The sequence below is a fragment of the Lithobates pipiens genome, unplaced genomic scaffold (genome assembly GCF_037356315.1).
Source record: "Lithobates pipiens isolate NorthernLeopardFrog02 unplaced genomic scaffold, aLitPip1_a1.2 Scaffold_13, whole genome shotgun sequence".
Taxonomy (NCBI): Eukaryota; Metazoa; Chordata; class Amphibia; order Anura; family Ranidae; genus Lithobates; species Lithobates pipiens.
The window spans coordinates 248,844,613-248,865,744 of record NW_027507718.1 but is presented as its reverse complement, the minus strand read 5'-3'; the positions used below and the strand labels follow the sequence as shown (position 1 = coordinate 248,865,744).

Genomic DNA, 21,132 nt, shown 5'->3' with positions numbered 1-21,132 from the left:
TTAAATGCCAGGTCTGCAAGGGCCAACAACGCTAGGTCTAGGCTAGAGGACACCTTGGCAGAGTCAGAAATATAGGTACTCCAGGCTGCCCAAGTTGAATCAAATTTTGCTCAGGGAGCCCTTACAGGTAGCCAACCATTCCTCTGCTTCCATAATCTCCCGCACCCTCTCAACCCATTCATTCTCGCTCGGAACATGTTTGCTCTTCCAATGGACTGGTATGAGGCGTTTTGCAGCATTGAGAAGGTGAAGTATAGCACTTTGTAGTGTGCAACAGAGATAGGGAGGCAGGGGATTACATGAAGCAGGAGGTGTTTTGGTGAATCGGGAAGATTGATACCTAGGCCATCCAATGCATGCCTATGGACCATGAACCAAAAGGGCTTTAGTGGTGGCACCTGATACCATCTCGACAACAGCTTGTAATTATTTTCCTGTGTCTTAGAGTCCACTGAACTTGAATGAGTCCGATGTTATAGGTCAGGGATATATAATTAGCGGACCTCCAGCTGTTGCAGAACTACAATTCCCATGAGGCATAGCAAGACTCTTAGAGCCACAAGCATGACAGCCAGAGGCATAATGGGACTTGTAGTTTAGCAACAGCTGGAGGTCTGTTAATTGCATATCCTTGGTATAGGTGGTGCAGTTGCTCATCTCTAAACTCTCACTGGAGGTCACACTCCTATTATCTAACAAAGAAAGGTTTTGAGTTGAACTTAGCCGCAGCAAGCAATTTATAGAGGACTGAAATCCTATGAGGAAGGGGATTTTTAGCAACCCACATCTTTTTAAATTCAGTGAATGTAGACCGAGTCTGAGAGGCATGATGTTGCAATAAAGTCAGCAAGCTGATAGTGCCTCCAAAAATCAAAGGGGAAACTACCTTGTCGATTACTAAATGTAGAAAGTGGGGCTAGTCTCTGGCCCTCCAGAAATTGAAACAGGCTGACATCCCTGTCACCCAGCCAGGATCCAAAAAAGGACGTTGCTCTCCATGGAGAAACCAGGGGAAACTTCCAACAGATGCCAGTGGCGATGTTAGAGGTGCCAAAGCTAGGGACGTGTTTGAAAGTTTGGGATATACTTAGAGTGAGTGGTCAAGGGGGATACCAAGTCAGAAAAGCCTCTATTTCTTGATGGACCTCTGGGATTATATGACAAATTGTGGCCAGCACTAGTTTTTTCTAGGGGAACGCACAATTTTGAGAAGGCGAGACGTGAAACCTCCAGTTAAGAATCTGCTGGAGCGTAACTGCTCTGTAGTATTGAAACACGTCCAGTATACCCAATCCATCCATCAGTTTTGACCACTGCAGAAATGCCATAGCAGGCCATGGTCTCTTGCCCTTCCAAACAAACATGGTAAAGAGGCTGCGGAGCACTGTAAAATAGCACCGAGGCAGGGGCATGGGTACCATCTGCAGGAAAAGGAGTACATGGGGCAAGATGGTTATCTTAATAAAATGAATGCGGCCTACCCATGTGAAGGACGCCCTGTCCCATGTTTGCAGGTCTTGACAAATCTTTTTGAGTAGTGGAGCATAATTTTGTTCATACAAGGTCTCTGTACGAGTAGTAAGCTGAATGCCTAAGTGGCGCATAGATGCCCAAGGAAAACCTCTTTTAAAGTAGTAGTAAGGGCTGGTGAGAAGGTAACCGGCAAAATTTTCAGATTTAATGTAATTAATCCAAAAGTTACTTGACTGTAAGCAGATAATTCCTCCATCAGGTTAGGCAGCGAGAGAAGAGGGTCCAATACGTGAAATAGGACCTCCATCCACATATGCTGAGAGCTGGTGTTCCATAGATTCCAGGGTGACTCCTCTAATACTTGGGTTAGCTTGGTTTTTCCGAAGCAGCGGTTCCAGGAGCAATGTGAACAAAAGAGGAGAGAGTGGGCACCCTTGTCTTGTGCCATTCTAGATGGAGAGCACTGAGGAAAGGCAGCCATTTACCTTAACCTGCACAGTAGGGGAGGTATATAGTGCCAAAATCCAGCTCAACATGTTAGGGCTATGCCCCAATCTCACCAGTACAGCATTAAAGAAGTTCCAATCTACGTCGTCTACAGCCAGTGATGCACCCAAGGGGAGTTGCCCGTTAGTGGCGAGAGAATTAAACCATGCACACATAGGAGCCTGAAGCTGAGTGAAAATTTTTAAATGGTACGCTTTCCTGAAACCGTCTGGCCCCAGGCTTTTCCCATTTGGGAGAGACTTCACAGTAGCCATTAATTCAGTCGGAGAAATGGGTACATCCAAATCAGCCTGTTGGTCCAGGGACAAGGTAGGGAAGCCAGAGGAGGAAAGATGGGTCTCTATGCGAGACTGCTTACAAGAGACTCTGCCTCCACCCATTTGCTAGTCAAAGTTTTTTATATAGGGCTGCATAATAATCATGATACAGTGTGGTTATTTTGGAGGTTTGCTGTACAGAGACTCCCGACGGAGAGTTTAGCTTATGGACATAGGCGGACACCCGGTGTTTACATGGCGCCCTCGCCAATATCCTGCCTCACTTATTACCGTGTTCATAGTATTTATGAGCGATGATGTGGAGCCGCCGGCGGATACGATGGTCTAGTAGTTAACGGATACATAATTCGATCAAACGGCTGAGCGCTTCAGGGTTTTGCTCCCTGTTTGACCTAGCTCAGCCTGCTGCAAAGGCTGAAAAACCTGTTGAAAATCTGCCTGCCTCCTTTTTTAGAGCCCAAAGAGATGAGGGAACCCCGTACTACTGCTTTGTGGCTCTCCCACAGAATACCATCTCTGACCATGCTATTGGTCTTCTCTGTGAAATAATGGGATAATGTCTCCATCACAGCCGTGACTACCCTCAGGTCGTTTAAAAGGTTTTCATTCAGCCTCCACGATCAAGATTTGCCCACCGCTTGGAGCAGTGTGAGCGAGAGCGTCACCAGGCGTGATCCAAGTATGGTAATCTGGTGCATGCAAGGTCCCCCAGCAGTCGACCAGAGCATGACTTTGAAGGGACTTGCAAAAGTGCTGTAAAAAGGCATACAAATGTGTGGAACGATTCGTGGAAGTAGCAATAGAGGGGTCGGGACTAATGTTAAAATTCCCGCCCAGAATCGGTCTACTTTACCGTAAGTCTGCCAAACTTTTGAGGACTGAGTCAATTTGCTCACATTTTTTAAAGGATTAGCTGGAATTATGTGTTTTTTTTTTTTTTTCCTACTAAAACTGTAGAGTGGAGTGGATTGTATGCATTTCTTCAAAATAGTTGTGGGGCTTACAGGAATAAATACTGTTGCAAGTAAGATTTTACAGAGACTTGTATATTGGTACATAAATCATATTCGAGAAACAGGCATTTAATATTTTTTGACCTCCTAAAACTACCTTTGTTTAGTAGCTATAGTAGCTTATGAGTTCATACGCAGCAAGAAATCGAGAGGACATAAAAATGACTCTCTACATCTCACTGGATACATTTCTGAATGGTTTCTTGTATTCTAAAAAGCGTTTTAAATATTTGGTCAATTTGTTTTTTGAAACTTTTGCAACTTTTTTCAGTTGCAATGGTATCCAGTGCTGAAAATGTTACGTCCTAAATATGGGTGTAACCTGGTCAAAAGGTGAACTTCTCCTTTAAGTAAATCTGAAATATTGCATATTGATCTAGTGTCACTTCTTGTCACATATTGAGCTGTACTAAAGGAAGCCATTTTGTTTACAGAAGTCAGTGGGGTTGATTTACTAAAACTGCAACATCTGGTGCAGGTGTGTATAGTAGCCAATAAGCATCTAACTTCTGCTTGTTGCAATTAAACTCTAACAAAAAAACAACCACCTAGAAGCTAATTGGTTTCTATGCAGAGCTGCACCAGATTTTTGCACTCTCCAGTTTTAGTAAATCCCACCCCCTCAATGTGCCATTACAGCAGGGTCAGTAGGAGATTTTAAGCCATACGATAGGGCTGAAAAAGCAGACTTCCTTTGCTGTTCTGTCTTATGTTTTAAATATTTTTTATGAACCTCCTTTTGGATCCCTCCACCTCCACCTCCACCTCTTTTGGATCCCCCAACACCTAACTAGCCCAAATGTTTTAGCCTGAGCCCCCACTTGGCATTCTTCTTGGGTTATTCTACATACAGCAAATATCCCCACCATCTACTGTAGACTTATATACATGTAGCATGATCATTTTATAATCTTGTGGTTATGTTTTCCAATCATATGTTGGATAAATCATCACATGTGACGGTGCCAACCAATTATAATGCCCCTAAATGTACTGCCTGACGTGGTGCGTTTTGCAAATTAAGCCAATGGGATTTCTAAGCCCTGGACCAGTGAGGTGGCTATACAGGGTCTCATCAGCGGGGGAGGGAGTCCTGTGTAAGTTCACCTTACAGATTTTGAGGTGAACTTACCCTTTAATCGGGTCTATAATAACTCTAACGTTTTGCTAACTGGAATTTGTTTAGCAACATTTAATTTGGGGTTTTTTTTCTATTACACTTTACAACCAAAGAGGTAAAGATAACCTGTTCTTAAACAGTTACTCCAATTTCAATCCAGCGTTGATCACATGACCAAATGCCAAGGCATTGGTAATGAGAAATCAGCCAAAGGGTTTTTGGTAACTTGTAAGGATTTCCGCATAGAGCAGCCCTGATCCTGGTTGTGCATAGAGCAGCCCTGGTCCTCTTCTCTTTTGTCCCCCACGGGCGCTCCTGGCTCCTCCACCCTACCGAGAGCCCCCAATAGCAAGCCTCTTCCTATGGGGGCACTCAAGCAGTCTCGCTCCCTGGCTGCGCTCCTGTGAATGGACGTTGCTCATTCACACAGACAAAGCTTGTCTCGGCCCCACCCCCTGCTTTCTCATCATTAACTCACTGGCTGTGATTGACAGCAGCAGAAGCCATTGGCTCCTGCTGCTGTATAAGCCAATGAGGAGAGAGAGAGACCTAGGAGAGCTGCTGCTCTCATGCACATTGCTGGATTGAGATGGGGCTTTAGGTAAGTATGTGGGGGGCGCTGTACCCAGGAGGTTTTTCACCTTCATGCATAGAATGCATAAAGGTAAAACAAAAACAAAAAAAAAAACTTCAGCCTTTTAGAGCCACTTTAATGTGGCAGGGGGGACCTTTGGGGTGCAGCATAGGTAATACAGTATTGTTACTTTAACGCCTGTGCAGGGAGTCGTCTTTTACTATTTTTATTTTATGGTATATTCAGTTTTTCAAGTCATGCAGCCAAGGGGTCAAACCCCTTGGCTACAAATTTAAAATGACTAAACCTGTAAATTAAGAATTCTTATCACTGGATTCTTACAGTAGTTATTAACATGTCGTCATGTATTTTTTTAATTCATAGCTTCTTTAGAGAAGTGTTAGCATGAGTGCTAGCTCGTAGTACTTTTTTCTTGCATCCTATAATTGGATTATTACATTTTAGGATTTTGGTTATGGGAAGGGTTAAAATACAGTATATCCTTGAGAAATGACACTGAAGCATTATGGAGTTTTCCAAGTGATCAGACAGTCCTCTCTCCAGTGCTATGTAGTGTACTATCTTTGTGTGCGTTTTGGCTTTTGCCCAACACTTGTATTGTTTCCAGCTGAGTTGCCAAACTCCCGCTGGCTGTATAAGCTCAGTACTTGCCTCAATACTCGCAGCTCCACTATAAATAGCAAAGAGCGTGCCCTCCTCCTCATAAGCCCAGCTGAAAAAATATCCACAGAAATAGGGACATGATCAGGAGCACAACATGATTAGGTTGGCATACATCGATTATTTAAGCCTACAGAGCAGAATTCTGTATCCCTTCCTTGCACTTTCTTCAGTCTTCGAGCCTGAGGGAGTCCAGCAAAGAGTGTGTTGCTGCATGAGCCTTAGCAACAGTGAGAACATTATTCTGCTTGGCTTTTTTTTTTTTTTTTGGTCTTGCTGCTGTCAACAAAAGGGAGTGGTAATTCCTCAAAGACTGATCTGAGAGACCGTGCATGTAACACTGATGCAGCAGAATAGGCACAATCTAAGGAAGGAGGCTGAGCGAGGGAAAGTTCAAGGCACACAGAGGGGCGTTGTATACTTCAGGCGGATCATTTGACCAATTAGCATGCGAGGGTCATGGAGCATGGCATCACTGGGGTGCATGCACATGTAGCTTGAGCTGTGGGTTTTCACCAGCCCTCTGCATTGTGAGAAATCTGCTACTGTGCAATCATCATTGTGGCTTCTCATTTTTTTTAAGAAACTTCCTGGGGGATTTTTTTTTTCCAGGCTGTAAAAATGAAGATTCAGGAGCAGCAAAATAATGCCGAACTAAGACCACAAAGAAGCCTTGATGTTGACGTTGGTCAGGAGGGCTTTGTCCCAGAGGTACCTCGTCTGGACCTCACCTCTCTTTGTGATGACAACAGTTGGGAAGGTAAGGAATATTTGTTTTTGATGTACATATCTCTGGCTATATGAAGCCCTGTTCATTTTCCAAGAATGCTATTTAAATCCTATAGACTCTCAAGCATCATGTTCTTCTATCAATTTTAACTTTAATTTCATGCTAGTGTTTTGTATATGAACCTGAGGAACAGAAACTTTTATGTAATGAAATAATATGTTAAGATGCATTTCCTTTCCTTTACGGTTTGTATTAAGGGGGCGTGTGTGTTACAAATAAGGGTATATACTGTATTTTCATAAAACAGATGGGTATATAGTGTTTGCTTTCAACTTAGATTTGGTTTTCTGTTTTTATTACTCCTGTTTGTTTTGGCTGTTTTTTTTTTTTTTTTGTTTTTTTATTTATTTATTTATTTTTTGTCCTTTTTGGTATTTAAAGTGAAATGGGGAGTATTTTCAAGGCCCTATAAAGAAAATGCACTTTTTTGTTTTTAGTTATGATAGTTGATGACTATTTGACAAATTTTAAAAACCTTTCTAATGTGCAGATTTGCATATCGTTTTAATTTTTTTGTTTTTTATCCTTTTTATTTTTTTTTAATGATTTTCATAAAATTTATTTATTACAGACACTTATAAAGCGCTGTCAATTTATGTAGCACTATACATATAGATAGATAGAGCTACATAGATATAGATCTAGATGTAGAGAGAGACAGAGCTATATAGATAAATAGAGAAACTGTATATCTACATCAGTCTCTGTCCTCGAGGAGCATAAAGTCTAAGGTCCCTAACTCCCATTCATACATACACATACTAGGGTCACTTTAGACAGGAGCCAGTTAAAGTGGAGGGCCACCCTGAAAAAAAATATATATTAAAAATTACAAAAAAATCAAAAAAAAAATAAATGAAAACATCTCTCTTTTTTTTTTTTTTTTTTTTACTTACCAGAAATGCCTGTTGCTAGGCACATCATCCTAATCTGCCTCTTCCTCCTCCGCGGAGAACTTCTTTATTCTCTCCTCGTCACGTTGTCTTCTGGGTAATGGGTCGCGCTGTGTTCTGGGAACTGTGTGTCCCAGAACACAGCGCGTCCCATTCACAAAGCGCTGTGTGACTCGCGCATGCGCAGTAGGAAACGGGCAGTGAAGCCGCAAGGTTCCACTGCCTGTTTCCCTTAGAAGGAATGACGGAGCCGAGGTACGGGGCGGCCGACATCGCGGGCGCCCTGGACAGGTAAGTCTGCTTATTAAGTCAGCAGCTGCAGTGTTTGCAGCTGCTGACTTTTAATTATTATTATTATTTTTTTTTTTAAACGGCCTTCCTCTTTAACCTACCAGCATGTCTTTGGAGTGTGAGAGGAAACCCACACAGGCACAGGCAGAACATACAAACGCCAGGCAGGTAGTGTCGTGGTTGGGATTTGAACCGATGAGCCTAGTGCTGCTAGATGAAATCTGAAAATGTAAAGATGAGAGCCACAATAACATACCATTAGGAATATTATACCCTGCCTGTTCATCATGAGCAAGCACATTGTCACTAAACTCCTCCCACACACCCTATGCTGCACAAATCTGTATCGCTATAACTTTGGAATTTAAGTGCAAATTATGGATTGTATACACCTCTGCAATGTCGTCTAAGGACTTAGAGTTACAAAACTAATTTTTTTATTATTAAAATGACAAACCTGTTATACTTAGTATAAGTATAATAGTATTGCACGGAGTGGCCCCGATCCGCCTCTTCTAGGGTCCCTGGCGGCGATCTTGGGTGGTCCTCTGCTGTCTATGGGGAGAGGTAGTCTCTGAGCTCCTGAGCTGTGTGTGAGCGCAGCTCCATAGATTTGTATAGCGGGACTTAGGCCCACACCCCACTTCCTCTGACAGCAGCAAGAGCCAATGGCTGCTGCTCGCTCAAATGCAGTGTAAAGAGGAAGTAAGGGGAGAAAAGATGCAACCCTGCACAGTGGTGATCTCTTCTCCCCTCTCTTCCCCTTCACACAGGGAAGAGGGGCATAGGGACATCGAAAACGTTTTTTACCTTAATGCAAGCAATGCATTAAGGTTAAAAACATTTTTAGGTTTAGTAATATTTTTTTTAAAGTATTGCATCCTGTGTTTGTATATATAATATATATTTGTTGCAACACATATCTTTATTATGAAACAAAATCTTCAATAATCTGTTTATACCATGAACTGCAGTGTGTGGCTCATAATAAAAATGAGGCGATATTTGGATTGTCCTCTGTATAATGAGTCGGCAGGAGTTAGTTCAAGGCTAAGATAGATAGATAGATCTATCTATCTATCTATCTATCTATCTATCTATCTATCTATCTATCTATCTATCTATCTATCTATCTATCTATCTATCTATCTATCTATCTATCTATCTCTATATCTCTATATCTCGGCACTGCATCGCTTTAACTGGCAATTGCACGACTTGGCTCCCAGACAAAATGTGCTTCCTTTTATACCCACAAATAGATTTCTTCTGGTGGTATTTTATCACCTCTGCGGTTTTTATTTTTTGCACTATAAACAAAAATGGAGCGACAATTTTGATTATAAATTTATTACATTTTTAATTTTTTTTTACTAGTAACTGCGACGATCTGCCAATTTTTTTTTTTTTTTTTTTTATTTTCATTGGGGCTGTGACATTATGGCGGACACGTCGGACAATTTTGACACATTTTTGGGACCGTTGTCATTTTTACGCCGATCAGTGCTATAAAATTGTACTGATTACTGTAAAAATTACACTGGCAGTGAAGGGGTTAACCACTAGCTGGTTAGGAAGGGGTTAAGTGTTTCCTGGGGAGTGATTCTAACTGTTAGGTGGAGGGGCTGTGTGTGACACATCACTGATCATAGCTCCCGATCACTGGGAGCTATCGGTGACAGTGTCACTAGGTAAAACGGGGAGATTCTTGTTTACATTAGCATCTCCCAGGTCTCCAGCTCCGTGAGGCGATCGCGGCTATCCCTGCGGACATCGAGTCTCCCGATAGGATCACGTGCACGCATGTCCACACGGCGTTAAATTCAAAGGGACGTACCTGTATGCCCATTTGCCCAGCCATGCCATTCTGCCGACGTGAAGATGTGCACGAGTGAAGATGTGCTGAGCTCCACTGGTTCAATCCTTGCTGGGGCTAGCTATGCAGCCGGATCCATTCAAAGTGTCTTTTTGGGCCAAATTGAATGGTACCCGGGCCTTGCGTTCGAAGAGACGAGGTCTTTGCTTGTAAATGCTTCTCTTTTTAGAGAGCTGGACCCTGAGATCCAGTACATTGGTATTTTAGGCCATAAAGTGCCTGGATGGGAGACCGCCTGTCAATATCAGGTGCTGTAGGCTGGTTGCGCCGGAGCCTCAGTTTATGGTTGATAACCAAAAATCTGCAAAGAGGAAAATCCTTCAGTTACCTGGGAAATGGTAACAACATAAGCCAACCTTCTTTTTTTTTTTTTTTCTTTTTTTTTGGTTGGAGAGCAGTCCTGGAAGAGGCAACTGTCCAAGAGAAGTGGCCCAGATCAGAAAGGGTATTGCCCATTAACATTCTAGAAATTCAGGCAAGGGACTTGGTCCTGAGGGCCTGAAGGTTCAGTTTACGGAATTGTCCTGCCAGGATTCAATCCGACAATGCCACAGCAATGGCCTACATTAATCACTAAGGGGGCACAAGAAGTTGTGCGGCCCAAAGAAAGGTGAATCATGTCCTATCTTGGGCAGAAAATAATGTACTTTGCCTATCGGCAGTCTTCATTCTAGGATTAAAAAATTGGCAGGCGGACTATTGTCGCCAGCAGTTGTGCTTGGGAGAATGTTTCCTTCATCCTGATATCTTCCTGTCAATATGTCAAAGATGGGGGATCCCAGACATAGATCTGTTTGCATCCAGGTTCAACAAAGAAATCGACAACTTTGTCAAGAACAAAGGATCCGCTGGCATGCGCAACAGATGCCTTGCTATTCCCATGGAATCTGTTCTTACTGATTTATGCATTCCCTCCTATTCTGCCTGCATCCACAACTTCTTCGCAGGGTCAAGCAGGAAGGGAAGTCGATGATTCTTATGGCCCCCAGGAAATCTTGGTATGCAGAGATTTGTAAAGATGGCAGTAGGGGACCCATGGACCCTACCGCCACAGCCAGACCATCTCTTGCACAGTCCGGTATTCCAGCCTACTTTACAAGCACTAAATTTAACAGTTTGACTATTGAGACCTACACTAGTGTGGGCTGTCAGGTTCAGTGGTTTCTACCTTGGTTAATGCAAGGGAGCTGGCCTCCATAATTATGGAGTCTGGGAAGCGTGTCTCCTGGTGTGAAACCAGGGGTTGCACCCCAAGAAATAGGTCTAAGGTAGAATCCTTGACTTTCTGCAGATGGGGTGAGATATAAAGCTGGCCTTGAGTGCTTTCTAAGGACAGGTCTTGACCTTATCGGTATTCTTTCAACGACCACTTGCTTCAGATTCTTTGGTTCGTAACTTTATTTAGTGGGTAACATGGCTTAATCTCTGGTTAGGTCTGCATTACAAAACAGCCGATACAACATATTCCCTTGGTCCTTTTTGACAAGGAATCTAATTTTTCTGGTAACCATATATGCTACAAGAAGGGTATCGGAATTGGATGCTCTTTCTTGTAAAGGGCCATATTATTATTGTTCACAAGGATAAGGTAGTATTGCATCCTCATCCTAACTTTTTACCAAAGGTAGTATCCGTTTTTTATTTAAACCAGGATATTGTTTTACCTTAATTTTTTACAGAACCCTGTTCTATGGAAGAAAAATCACCACATCAAGAGGACGTAGTGAGAGCAGTCAAAATCTACTTGAAGGCGACTGCTCAGATTCGGAAAATGGATGTTTTGTTTGTGTTGCCTGAAGGTCCTCAAAAAGGACAGGCAGCATTGAAATCTACTATTTCTAAATGGATATGACAAGTAATCATTCAAGCTTATGGTTTAAAGTGGTAGTTTCTACCCTTTCAAATAAAAGCGCTCTAGGGCTGTTAGTGCTTCATGGGCAATGCATTACCAAGCCTCCATGGCTCGAATCTGCAAGGCCGCAACTTGGTCTTCAATCCATACATTTACCAGTTTCTATCAGGTGGATCTAAAAAGACATGAGGGTGTCACCTTTGGGCGCAGTGTACTGCAGGCAGCAGTATAAATCCTCTGATCTCGTGGTGCCCTACTTTTTGTTGTCTCCCTCCCCTCAGTTGGCATTTCTCTGGGACATCCCACATAGTAATTACTATGGCTCTGTGTCCCACGATGTACGATTAAAAAAAATTGAATTTTTTATAAGGCTTACCTTTTTTCTTTTGAAGTACATGATGGGACATAGAGGTCCTGCCCCCTCTTTCTAGTGTGTGTATATATGTGTGTGTGTGTGTGTGTGTGTGTGTGTATATGTATATAAATTTATTTATTTTTTTTTTTTTTTTTTTTATTTATAGAGAAACTATATCTACACATACCAAAAGAATTGGGATGCTGTATAATGTCTGCATAAAAAACAGAATGCAATGACTTGTAAATCTCCAAAACCCACATTTTATTCACAATATTGAAACCGAAAACCTATCAAATGCATAAATTTGAGAAAATGTACCATTTTAACAAAAAAAAATTAAAGGGGGGGGGGGGGCATATATTGAAATTGATAGTGGCAACACATCTCAAAAAAGTTGGGCTAGGGCAACAAAAAGCTGGCAAAGTACAACCCCCAATTCCAAAAAATTTGGGACAACATGTTTAGTATTCCCTCTTCTTTTAACTACTTGACCCTCAGGCCAGTTCTGACACTTCTCGCATACATGTAAAAATCTGCTTTTTTTTTGCTATAAAATTACTTAGAACCCTCAAACACTATATATTTTTGAAAGCCGAGACCCTGGCAATTTAAAATGGTGGTTGTTGCAATTTTTTTTATTTTGCACAATATGTGCACAGCCATTTTTAAAATGTACATTTTCAGGAGAAAAAAAAGTAATGCATTTTAGTACACACTAACACAATATAACGCCAATTTTTTGGGTAAAATTGTAAAGATTTTTACACCATGTAAATTGATGCCTAACGCCGTGCTTTAAAATGTATGCATGCCCATGGAATAGCGACAAACGTCTGTAACTAAAAATCTCCGAAGGTGATGCTTTAAAAGTCTTTACAGCGGTTTTAGAGTTACACAGGAGGTCTTGTGATAGCTTTGCTCTCGCTTCGACCTTTGCGGCAATACCTCACGTGCGGTGTGGTCACCATTTTACATGTGTGTTCGTATTTACGCATGAGCATTGGGGACAGAGGCACTTTCATTTTTATATTTTATTTAAAACGTTATTGCTATCACAAGGGATGAGCAACATCCCATGTATTGGAATCTACAGTACATAATATCCTCAAAACAGGTAATGTTTTTATTGAGAGATCTAGGGTTTTATAAGAATATGTGAGTCTTTTGAGGATATGTACTGTAGATGATGATTTAAAGTTTTTTTGCAATTTTGCATTGAGGAACATAATTCTGAAAAGTGTTAAACATTTTTTTTTTTTACACTGCTTTTCACAGATTGGTGAACTTCCTTCCAATCTTTGCTTCCAGGTCACTCTGACTCTCTAAGATACTCTTTGTATACCCAATCATATTACTGATCTGTTGCCAATTAACCCAATTAGTTGTGAAATGTTCTTCCAGTTCTTCCTTGCTAGTACCACTTACTTTGCCAGCTGTTTGCCCGATCCCAACTTTTTTGAGACATGTTGCTGTAATCAATTTCAGTACTACCTTATTTTCTTTTCTTAAAATGGTAATTTTCTCAGTTTAAACATTTTTTTTTTTTTCTATTGTGAATAAAATTTGGGTTTATGAGATTTGTAAATCATTACATTCTGTTTTTTATGTCGATTTTATACAGTGCCCAAATTTTATGTATGGATTATTCATACCTAGAAATGCTGTGCATTCATCCACTGTATCCACTTCTAACTTCAGTTTGCACCAGATTTTCCACTCTCCAGTTTTAGTAAATCAACTCCATGATCTTTTTAGCTGTGTTTGTGGCTGGTCTAGCTATTAGTTTACTGTTTGTCTGTTTTTAGCTCTTTTCTGAGTTATGGCATTTCAATGGAGTAAATGTGTGGAATGTGATTTGTTAATCTTCTTTTTGGGAAGCTCAGCTTTGCTCATTAGAAGCTGATTTTCTAAAACCTGCAGAACAGAAATGTGGGGCTGTTCCTTGAAGCAGCCGGGTTCCAAGTTAAATGAAAAGTGAACTCTTTACAGCAGTCTTATTTTTTTCTTATCTGTAAATATGCTTATTCACACTGGATCCCTCAAGCACTACAAATTGACAGGCTTTTTCTGTTTTTTTTTTTTTTTTTTTTTTTCTTTAAACCGTACCTGTGTTGTAAACCCCTACTGTGTGCTTTTGTAATTGATTTCTGAATATACAATTGAAAGTGTTTTGTTAAAGTGGTTGTAAACCCTTACAAACCACTTTGACCTACAGGTAAGCCTAGATTAAGGCTTACCTGTAGGTCCAATAAATATCTCCTAAACCTATACGGTTTAGGAGATATTTGCCCCAAGACAGGCACCGCTGTCTACGGCGCATGTGCCGTAGACAGCGGCGCGCAGGCGCACTGAGCGCGCCATTTCCAACAACGGAGCTGCCGTGCGTGTCGGCTCCCGTGCGCATGTGCGGGAGTGACGTTATCGCGGCTTCGCCGAATGACAGCGGCGGAGCTGCGAGACCCCACCGAAAAGATGGATGCGCCAGATTACAGGGGACAGCGGTGACATCGCTGGCTCCTGTGTCAGGTAAGTGACACATAATGGGCTACTATGCGATGCATAGTAGTCCATTATGCTTTGCCTTTGCAGGGAATGAAAGAGGAAGTAAACTCATCAGGGTTTACTTCCTCTTTAAAGTGCAAAAAATAGTGAAAATAATTATTTGATCCCCTGCAGATTTTGTAAGTTTACACACTTGAAGTAAATGGTCTATAATTTCTATCATAGGTGTATTTTAAATGATAGAGACAGAATATCAATCAAAAATCCAAAAAACACAATACAAATGTTATAAATTGAGTTGCTGTTCAGTGAGTAAGTATTTGATCCCAAGCAAAACATGACTTAGTATTTGGTGGAGAATCCCTTGTCAACTGCAGAGGTAAGGCGTTTCTTGTAGTTGGTTACCAGGTTTGCACACATGCTCAGGAGCGTATTTTGGTCCACTCTTTACTGAGCTTCTCTAAATCCTTAAGGTTTCTTGGCTGTCGCTTGGCAACTTGAAGTTTCATCTCCCTCCATACATTTTCGATAGGATTAAGGTCTGGGGACTGGCTAGGCCACTCCTTGACCTTTCTGTGCTTTTTTTTTTTTTGAGCCATTCTATTGTTGCCTTGGCTGTATGTTTTGGGTCATTGTCATGCTGGAAAACCCATCCACGACCCATCTTCAGTTTTCTGGGTGAGGGAAGAAGGTTCTCATTTAAGATTTCCCACTACATGGCCCCGGCCATTGGCCCCTCAATTCGGCAAAGTCGGTCTGTACCTTTAGCAGAGAAACCGCCCCAAAGCATGATGTTTCCACCGCCGTGCTTTAACTTTTCTCATGATCATCCTTATCCCATGAGGCGAAAGCTTACATGGAGATCGAGGGCGATTGATAGTTATTTTGTATTTCTTCCATTTGCAAATGATCGCTCCAACAGTTGTCTACTTCTCACCAAGCTTCTTGCTGATGGTCTTGTAGCTCTTTCCAGACTTCTACAGGTCTACAATCTTGTCTCTGATGTCCTTTGGCAGCTCTTTGGTCTTGCCCATGATGGTGAGGTTTGAATGGAAGAGAGATTCTGTGAACAGGTGTCTTTTTAATACACCTAACGAGTAGTCATCTCAAATTGACAGGACTAATCTGTGTACCACATGAGCACATACTGTAGCCTGTCTGTGGGAGCCAGAATTATTGGTAGGGGATCAAATACTTATTTAACCACTTCAATACTAAGGGCATCATATGACGCCCTTGACATTGAGTGGGAATATCTGAATGATGCCTGCAGCTACAGGCATCATTCAGCTATCATTTTTTCCGGCCGGCGATTCTGTGCATGAGAAGAACGATCATAGCGGCAGTTCCGCTGCTTGATTGTTCTTATAGGCGACGGGAGGGGACGACCCCCTCCCACCGCCATCCGGTACTTCTCCGAGCTCTCCCATGCCATCGGGGGTCCGGAGACAGAATCGCCCGCCACCAGATGATGAGCATAGAGATTTCTGGTGACCAGATGGTCACCAGTTATTTCTATAACCGTCACGATCGCGGCTGTCAGCATGAGATCGTGAATTATTTTCCCCCGATCTAATGCTTTCCGGCCTGGAGGAGAGATGTGGGGTCTTATTGACCCCGTATCTCTCCATAAAGAGGACCTGTCGCACTCCATTCCTATTATAAGGGATGTTTACATTCCTTGTAATAGGAATAAAAGTCATCAAAAAAAATGTAAAAAAGTGCAAAAATAAAAAAATGTAAGTAAAATATATATATATATATATATATATATATATATATATATATATATATATATATATATATATATATATATAATATATTAAAATGCCCCTGTCCCCGGTAGCTCGTGTTCAGAAGCGAACGCACATGTAAGTCCCGCCCACATATTTACCGCCGTTCAGACCACACATGTGCGTTAGAGCGTGTGAAACAATTCTAGCACTAGACCTCCTCTGTAACTCTAAACTGGTAACCTGTAAAAATTTTCAAAGTGCCGTCTATGTCCATGAGTGGTCGCAATTTTAAAGCATCACATGTTGGTTATCTATTTACTCGGCGTAACATCATCTTTCACGTTATACAAAAAAATGGGCTAAGTTTAGTGTTTTGTTGTTTTTTGATTTATGAAACCGTTTTTTTCCCCAAAAAAAGGTGTTTGAAAAATTATTGCGCAAATACAGTGCAAGATAAAAAAAAATGCAATGACCACCATTTTATTCCCTAGGGTGTCTGCTAAAAAAAACATATATAATGTTTGGGGGTTCTGAGTAATTTCCTAGCAAAAAAAAGATGATTTTTACATGTAGGAGAGAAGTGGCAGAATAGGCCCGGTATTGAAGTGGTTAAAATGCACATATGATATAAATGCTAGACCCTTCATTTCTTTGTAAGGGGCAAACTTAAAAAAATCTGCAGGGGAGTTTAAATAAATATTTTCCCCATTGTACCTGTTTGGTTCTGCCAGAAATCTTGTGAGCTGATAATTTCCTATGATCCCTGCCTGTTCGTAAAGAGGGGTTATGAAGATAAGGAGAGGTCTTTGTTCTTTGTAAAGTATTAGAAATAAAGTAGAAAAGGCTGACATACACTTTATGTCGAAGAATGCAGGAGCACATTCGATTTCTGGCACATCAACAGTTTAAACATTCTGCAAGTATAGAAGAATACATGAAGACTGTAAATGTAATCTAGAGATGTACTTGAGATTTTTATTTTTTTATTTTTTGTTGTGTGTTTTTTATTTTTTTTTATTTTTTGTTGTGTTTTTTTTTGGGGGGGGGGGGTTAATTTAAATGCAACACTGCTGGGATTCTGATATCTATGATCTCAGTATGGAATGCTTAATTTATTCCGTTTAGAGGAGATTGGTGAATATATTGATCGCCTCCCACTCACAATGCTGAATCCCTCTGCAGTAGTCCTGGGTTTAGGGAAGTCAGGTTAGCTAAGGTATTGCCAGGTAGAGTGAGTGAGCTTTGGGCTCAGTTGGTTGGCTGCCAAAACAGCCAAGTTGAGTGCCCATCAAAAACACTAGAAAATAAACAATTTGACCACTTTTTGTAACCTAAAACAATACAGCGTCATATTGTACAGGGGAGAATGAGAGTGAATGGTGACTTTGTTTTCTTGTGTTTTATTTGCAGTTAATTTATACACCGTACGCATTCTGCTTTGACATTTTCTTCAATCTTCAGTTGATAAACTGATTCAATCGATGCATATTTAAATTAGACTTTAACACTGTGTATACTTAATGCAAAAGGGTAACAGATGGTTGTTAGACATCTGTGGTTCTGGGCTCAGTGTTTTTCGTGCAAAAAAAAGAGCATCTGATGGCTTCCTTTATCACAAAATGGAGAATGGTACAGCCAGCCAGAAGAGAACATTCCAATATCCCAGAGCTGCTTTGGTCCCCAGAGTCCCTTGTTGTGTATTTTTATTTTTTTTTTAAATCGCAGCATTGCATGCTGCCCTCTGGTGTACTTTGGCCAACCCTTATGTCATTGGTGTAAATCTTCTGACAGGTTTTGCATGCGGCAACAGACGCACTACCTACGAGAAGTTTTACTGCAGTAATTTCTTTATGCTTGGGAGATGTGAGCTTTGTTTTCCATTTCTTCCACAATCACCATTGCTCAGTTACCACTGGAAACTAAATACACTGGAGAAACATTTTGACATTTAACAAACCGTGATTTAAAAAAAAAAAAAAAACTGGCTAATAACTGTTAGCATAGCCAGAAAATGACACGGCTGTGATGTGGTCACAAACAGATACTTTAAAGCAGAACTTTACCCATAACCATTAGAGAACATTTAATTGACAAACAAAAAAAACATAAATTTCACATTAATTATGCTACTGAAATTGGTGTGTGTTTTTAAATTGCCTCCCAGCATTGCTCCTGTTTCTACTTCCTGGCGGCCACCATTTTATTGAAGCCCAGAACAGTTGCTTCCCTGTCAGTAACTCTTCTCCCTCTCCTTGGTCTCAAAAACAATGTAACTTTCTTCAGTTAAGATGTGCACATTTCCAGCCCCTCCCCCCCCCCCCCCCCCCCTTGGCTGGTAGAACACAATAACTTCATGGGAGGGATGCATGTGGTTGCAGGAAAGAAAATCGCACCTTCCATGGTCGGACTAAGTGTACCGTCTTTCAGAGAGTCTTCTGGCGCTCACATGACTGCTCACTGCTCTCCTCCTCCCAGGCTGACAACTACTGCAGGAGGGGCTGAACTCCCGCTGGAGAGGAGAAAGACTAGCAGTCGCGTAAGTGTCGAGACACTCTGAAATGAGGTCGAAATCTGCATATTTTGGTGGTATGATCATAATATAGTTATGATAACAGCGGAAAGAGACGGGGAGCAGAGGGGAGGGGAGGAAGCAAGGCAAGACAGCGGATGACGGAGGCACATAAACTGACCATGGTGTCAGAGCTCAGCAGCCATGATAACCCGTGGTCATTTTACAGAGGGGTGAGCAGAACCAAGTGGGCTCAGCCGGGTATTTCAAAGTGATACAGGGGGCCAAATTGCACAGCACAAGCATTGTGCTGTATAAAATGCTTTAAGTGAACAGGATCCTTTTTTTTTTTTTTTTTTTTTTTTTTTTTTTTAAGGTTACAAACACTTTAACTGATTTTAGGTACAGTACCAAGAATAGAGAGCAACTGAGCATGTGCAGTGCAGGGACCGTGCATTACTGGTCTTTAAACAGTATAGACATTAAGGTTTTACATCGCTATACTTGCAAAAGGGTCAGAGTGGTCTATCAGGACTAAATTTTCATCTAAATTTAAGATATTCCTGCTGCTGTTGTTTTTTTTTTATTTTATTTTTTTGTATTTACTTTACAGAAATCCCTAGAAAGCAAATTCGCCTAGGTATGTGTGTTTATCTCTACTTCTACTAGTGTCACTGAAAATGCAGCTGACAACACTCAACTTGTGTGTGGGAGTTGTGTTTTTTATTTATTTTTTCTATTCTTTATTTTTATTCATGGGTGTTATTTGAAAAAAAAAAAGTCACGTTTTTAAAGCAGTAGATACCAGGCTGTTTAAGTCCTAATGTGCTAGCATGTATTGTGCTGTCACCGCTGAAGGTGCTTCCATCTTCACCTGGTCTTCCTTCTGGGTTTGCAGGCTTTGGAGATATGAATGGCCAAACCAATGATATCAAATCACTGTTTTCAGCACGGCTCTGAAGGAATGGCACAGGTAATGCTGTTCAGAGTGCATGCGTTGGTGATGTCACCTGCCGAATCTAAAGTAAATATCTCCTACGTTTTAGGAGATATTTACCATACCTATATGTAAGCCTTATCATAGACTTACCTTTTAGGTTTAAATCATGCAAAGGCGTTTAACAGGGGAAGTACACCAACTAGGGGAACGCCTCTTTAAGAACATCTGTCATATACACCCAAAAGTAAAGGAATCATATAGGTATGTGAAGTTCCTTCAGGCACATCTTATGTTTAAGGTTACTATCTGCCTGCCTTCTGTGTCAGGGCAGCCTCCCAAACCTCTTATGCTTCGCTGACTTTTCTGAAAGTTGGCATTTTCTTTACACTTAATGCCGGTTCACACAGGGGCGACTTGCCAGCCTTACAAGTCATGCTCCATTTTGTGCAATAGAACCGTTCTAATAGGTGCGTCTCACGTCGCTCTGACTTAGACTCCTTTCACACTGGTGCAGCCCGTGCATTAGCGCTAAAATGCAGCTTGTTTTAGCAGCGCTGGTAAAGCTGTACTTTTTGGCCGCTAGCAGGGAGCTTTTACCCTCCGATAGCAGCCGAAGGGGTTAAAAATACCCTTGTTGCGCTTTTCGGTGCTTCAGAAGCGATTCTCATTCAATTCAATGGGCAGGGGCATTTTGGGAGCGCTGTATGCAGCATTCCCAAGCCTCCCCAAATATCCCGCAAGTGCACCGCCCCGTGTAAAAGCACTCAGGCTTTCACATTCGGGCGGCATGGGAGGCAGTTTATAGGCACTATTTCTAGCGCTAAATTGCCTGAAAACTGCCTCACTGTGAAAGGGCTCTTATAAAAAAAGTTCCTGTACTTCTTGGGAGCGGCTTGCATGGACTTCTATACAGAAATCGTTTTTCAAATCGCGTTGTATGGGGCAGCTTCAGAGTCTAACCAGAGTCTCTGCCACTCTCCCCACATGGGCCTGGTAGTATGATGCTTAGGAGATGAATAGTACACTGGGAAATGGGTGAGTGGTTGAGCGTGTTTGCACCATACCCAAAGTTTTTGGCTGTTCATGGGGCTGCTGCAGTGTGGAGATGGGCAGAAAGATTTGTACCAATTGTCACCATAAGATGACTTCTGTGGAGCCATTTGCTTGCTTTACTTTTTAACTATATGACTGTGCTTTAGAATTTTATATTTGAACAAAAACCACTAGAGGTCGACCGATATATCGGCCGGCCGATATATCGGCCGATATTTGCCGTTTTTTAAATAATCGGCATTAGCCGATTGTGCTGATAAAAAGCCGATTTAGAACTACAGCGGGACTTTGAAATGACTTCTGTATAGAAGTCAGTGTGAGTTGCCTGAGTCGTCATAGCAACACTTTCCTCCTCTCTGGGCAGGCTGCCAAGAAAAGAACAAAATGATACAATGTTTACACTTCAATGAATGAAGTCATCTCTGTGTGTAGAAGTTCTCAGTTTAACCATTTAAAGACTAAATCTTTTCTGACACTTGTTGCTTACAAGTAAAAATCCTGTATTTTCTGCCAGAAAATCACTTAGACCCCCCAAAAATTATATATTTTTAGCAGAGATCCTAGGGAATAAAATAGCCGTTGTTGCAATATTTTATGTCACACGGCATTTGCACAGAGGTCTTTCAAATGCATTTTTTTGGGAAAAAAATACACTATTTAAAAATAAAATAAAAACAGTAAAGTTA

The 21,132-nt window shown here is 41.4% G+C and overlaps 1 protein-coding gene across 8 annotated transcripts in view; it reads left to right on the top strand.

The window, feature by feature from the left end:
* Positions 1 to 21,132, top strand: part of FAM13A (family with sequence similarity 13 member A) — a 290,352-nt gene that overhangs the window by 230,439 nt on the left and 38,781 nt on the right. For all 8 annotated transcript variants that reach the window (XM_077476499.1, XM_077476498.1, XM_077476500.1 and 5 more), the window contains one exon: positions 6,259 to 6,406. In XM_077476499.1, the coding sequence (XP_077332625.1) occupies positions 6,259 to 6,406 (148 nt within the window). The remainder of the gene's footprint in view (positions 1 to 6,258; positions 6,407 to 21,132) is intronic.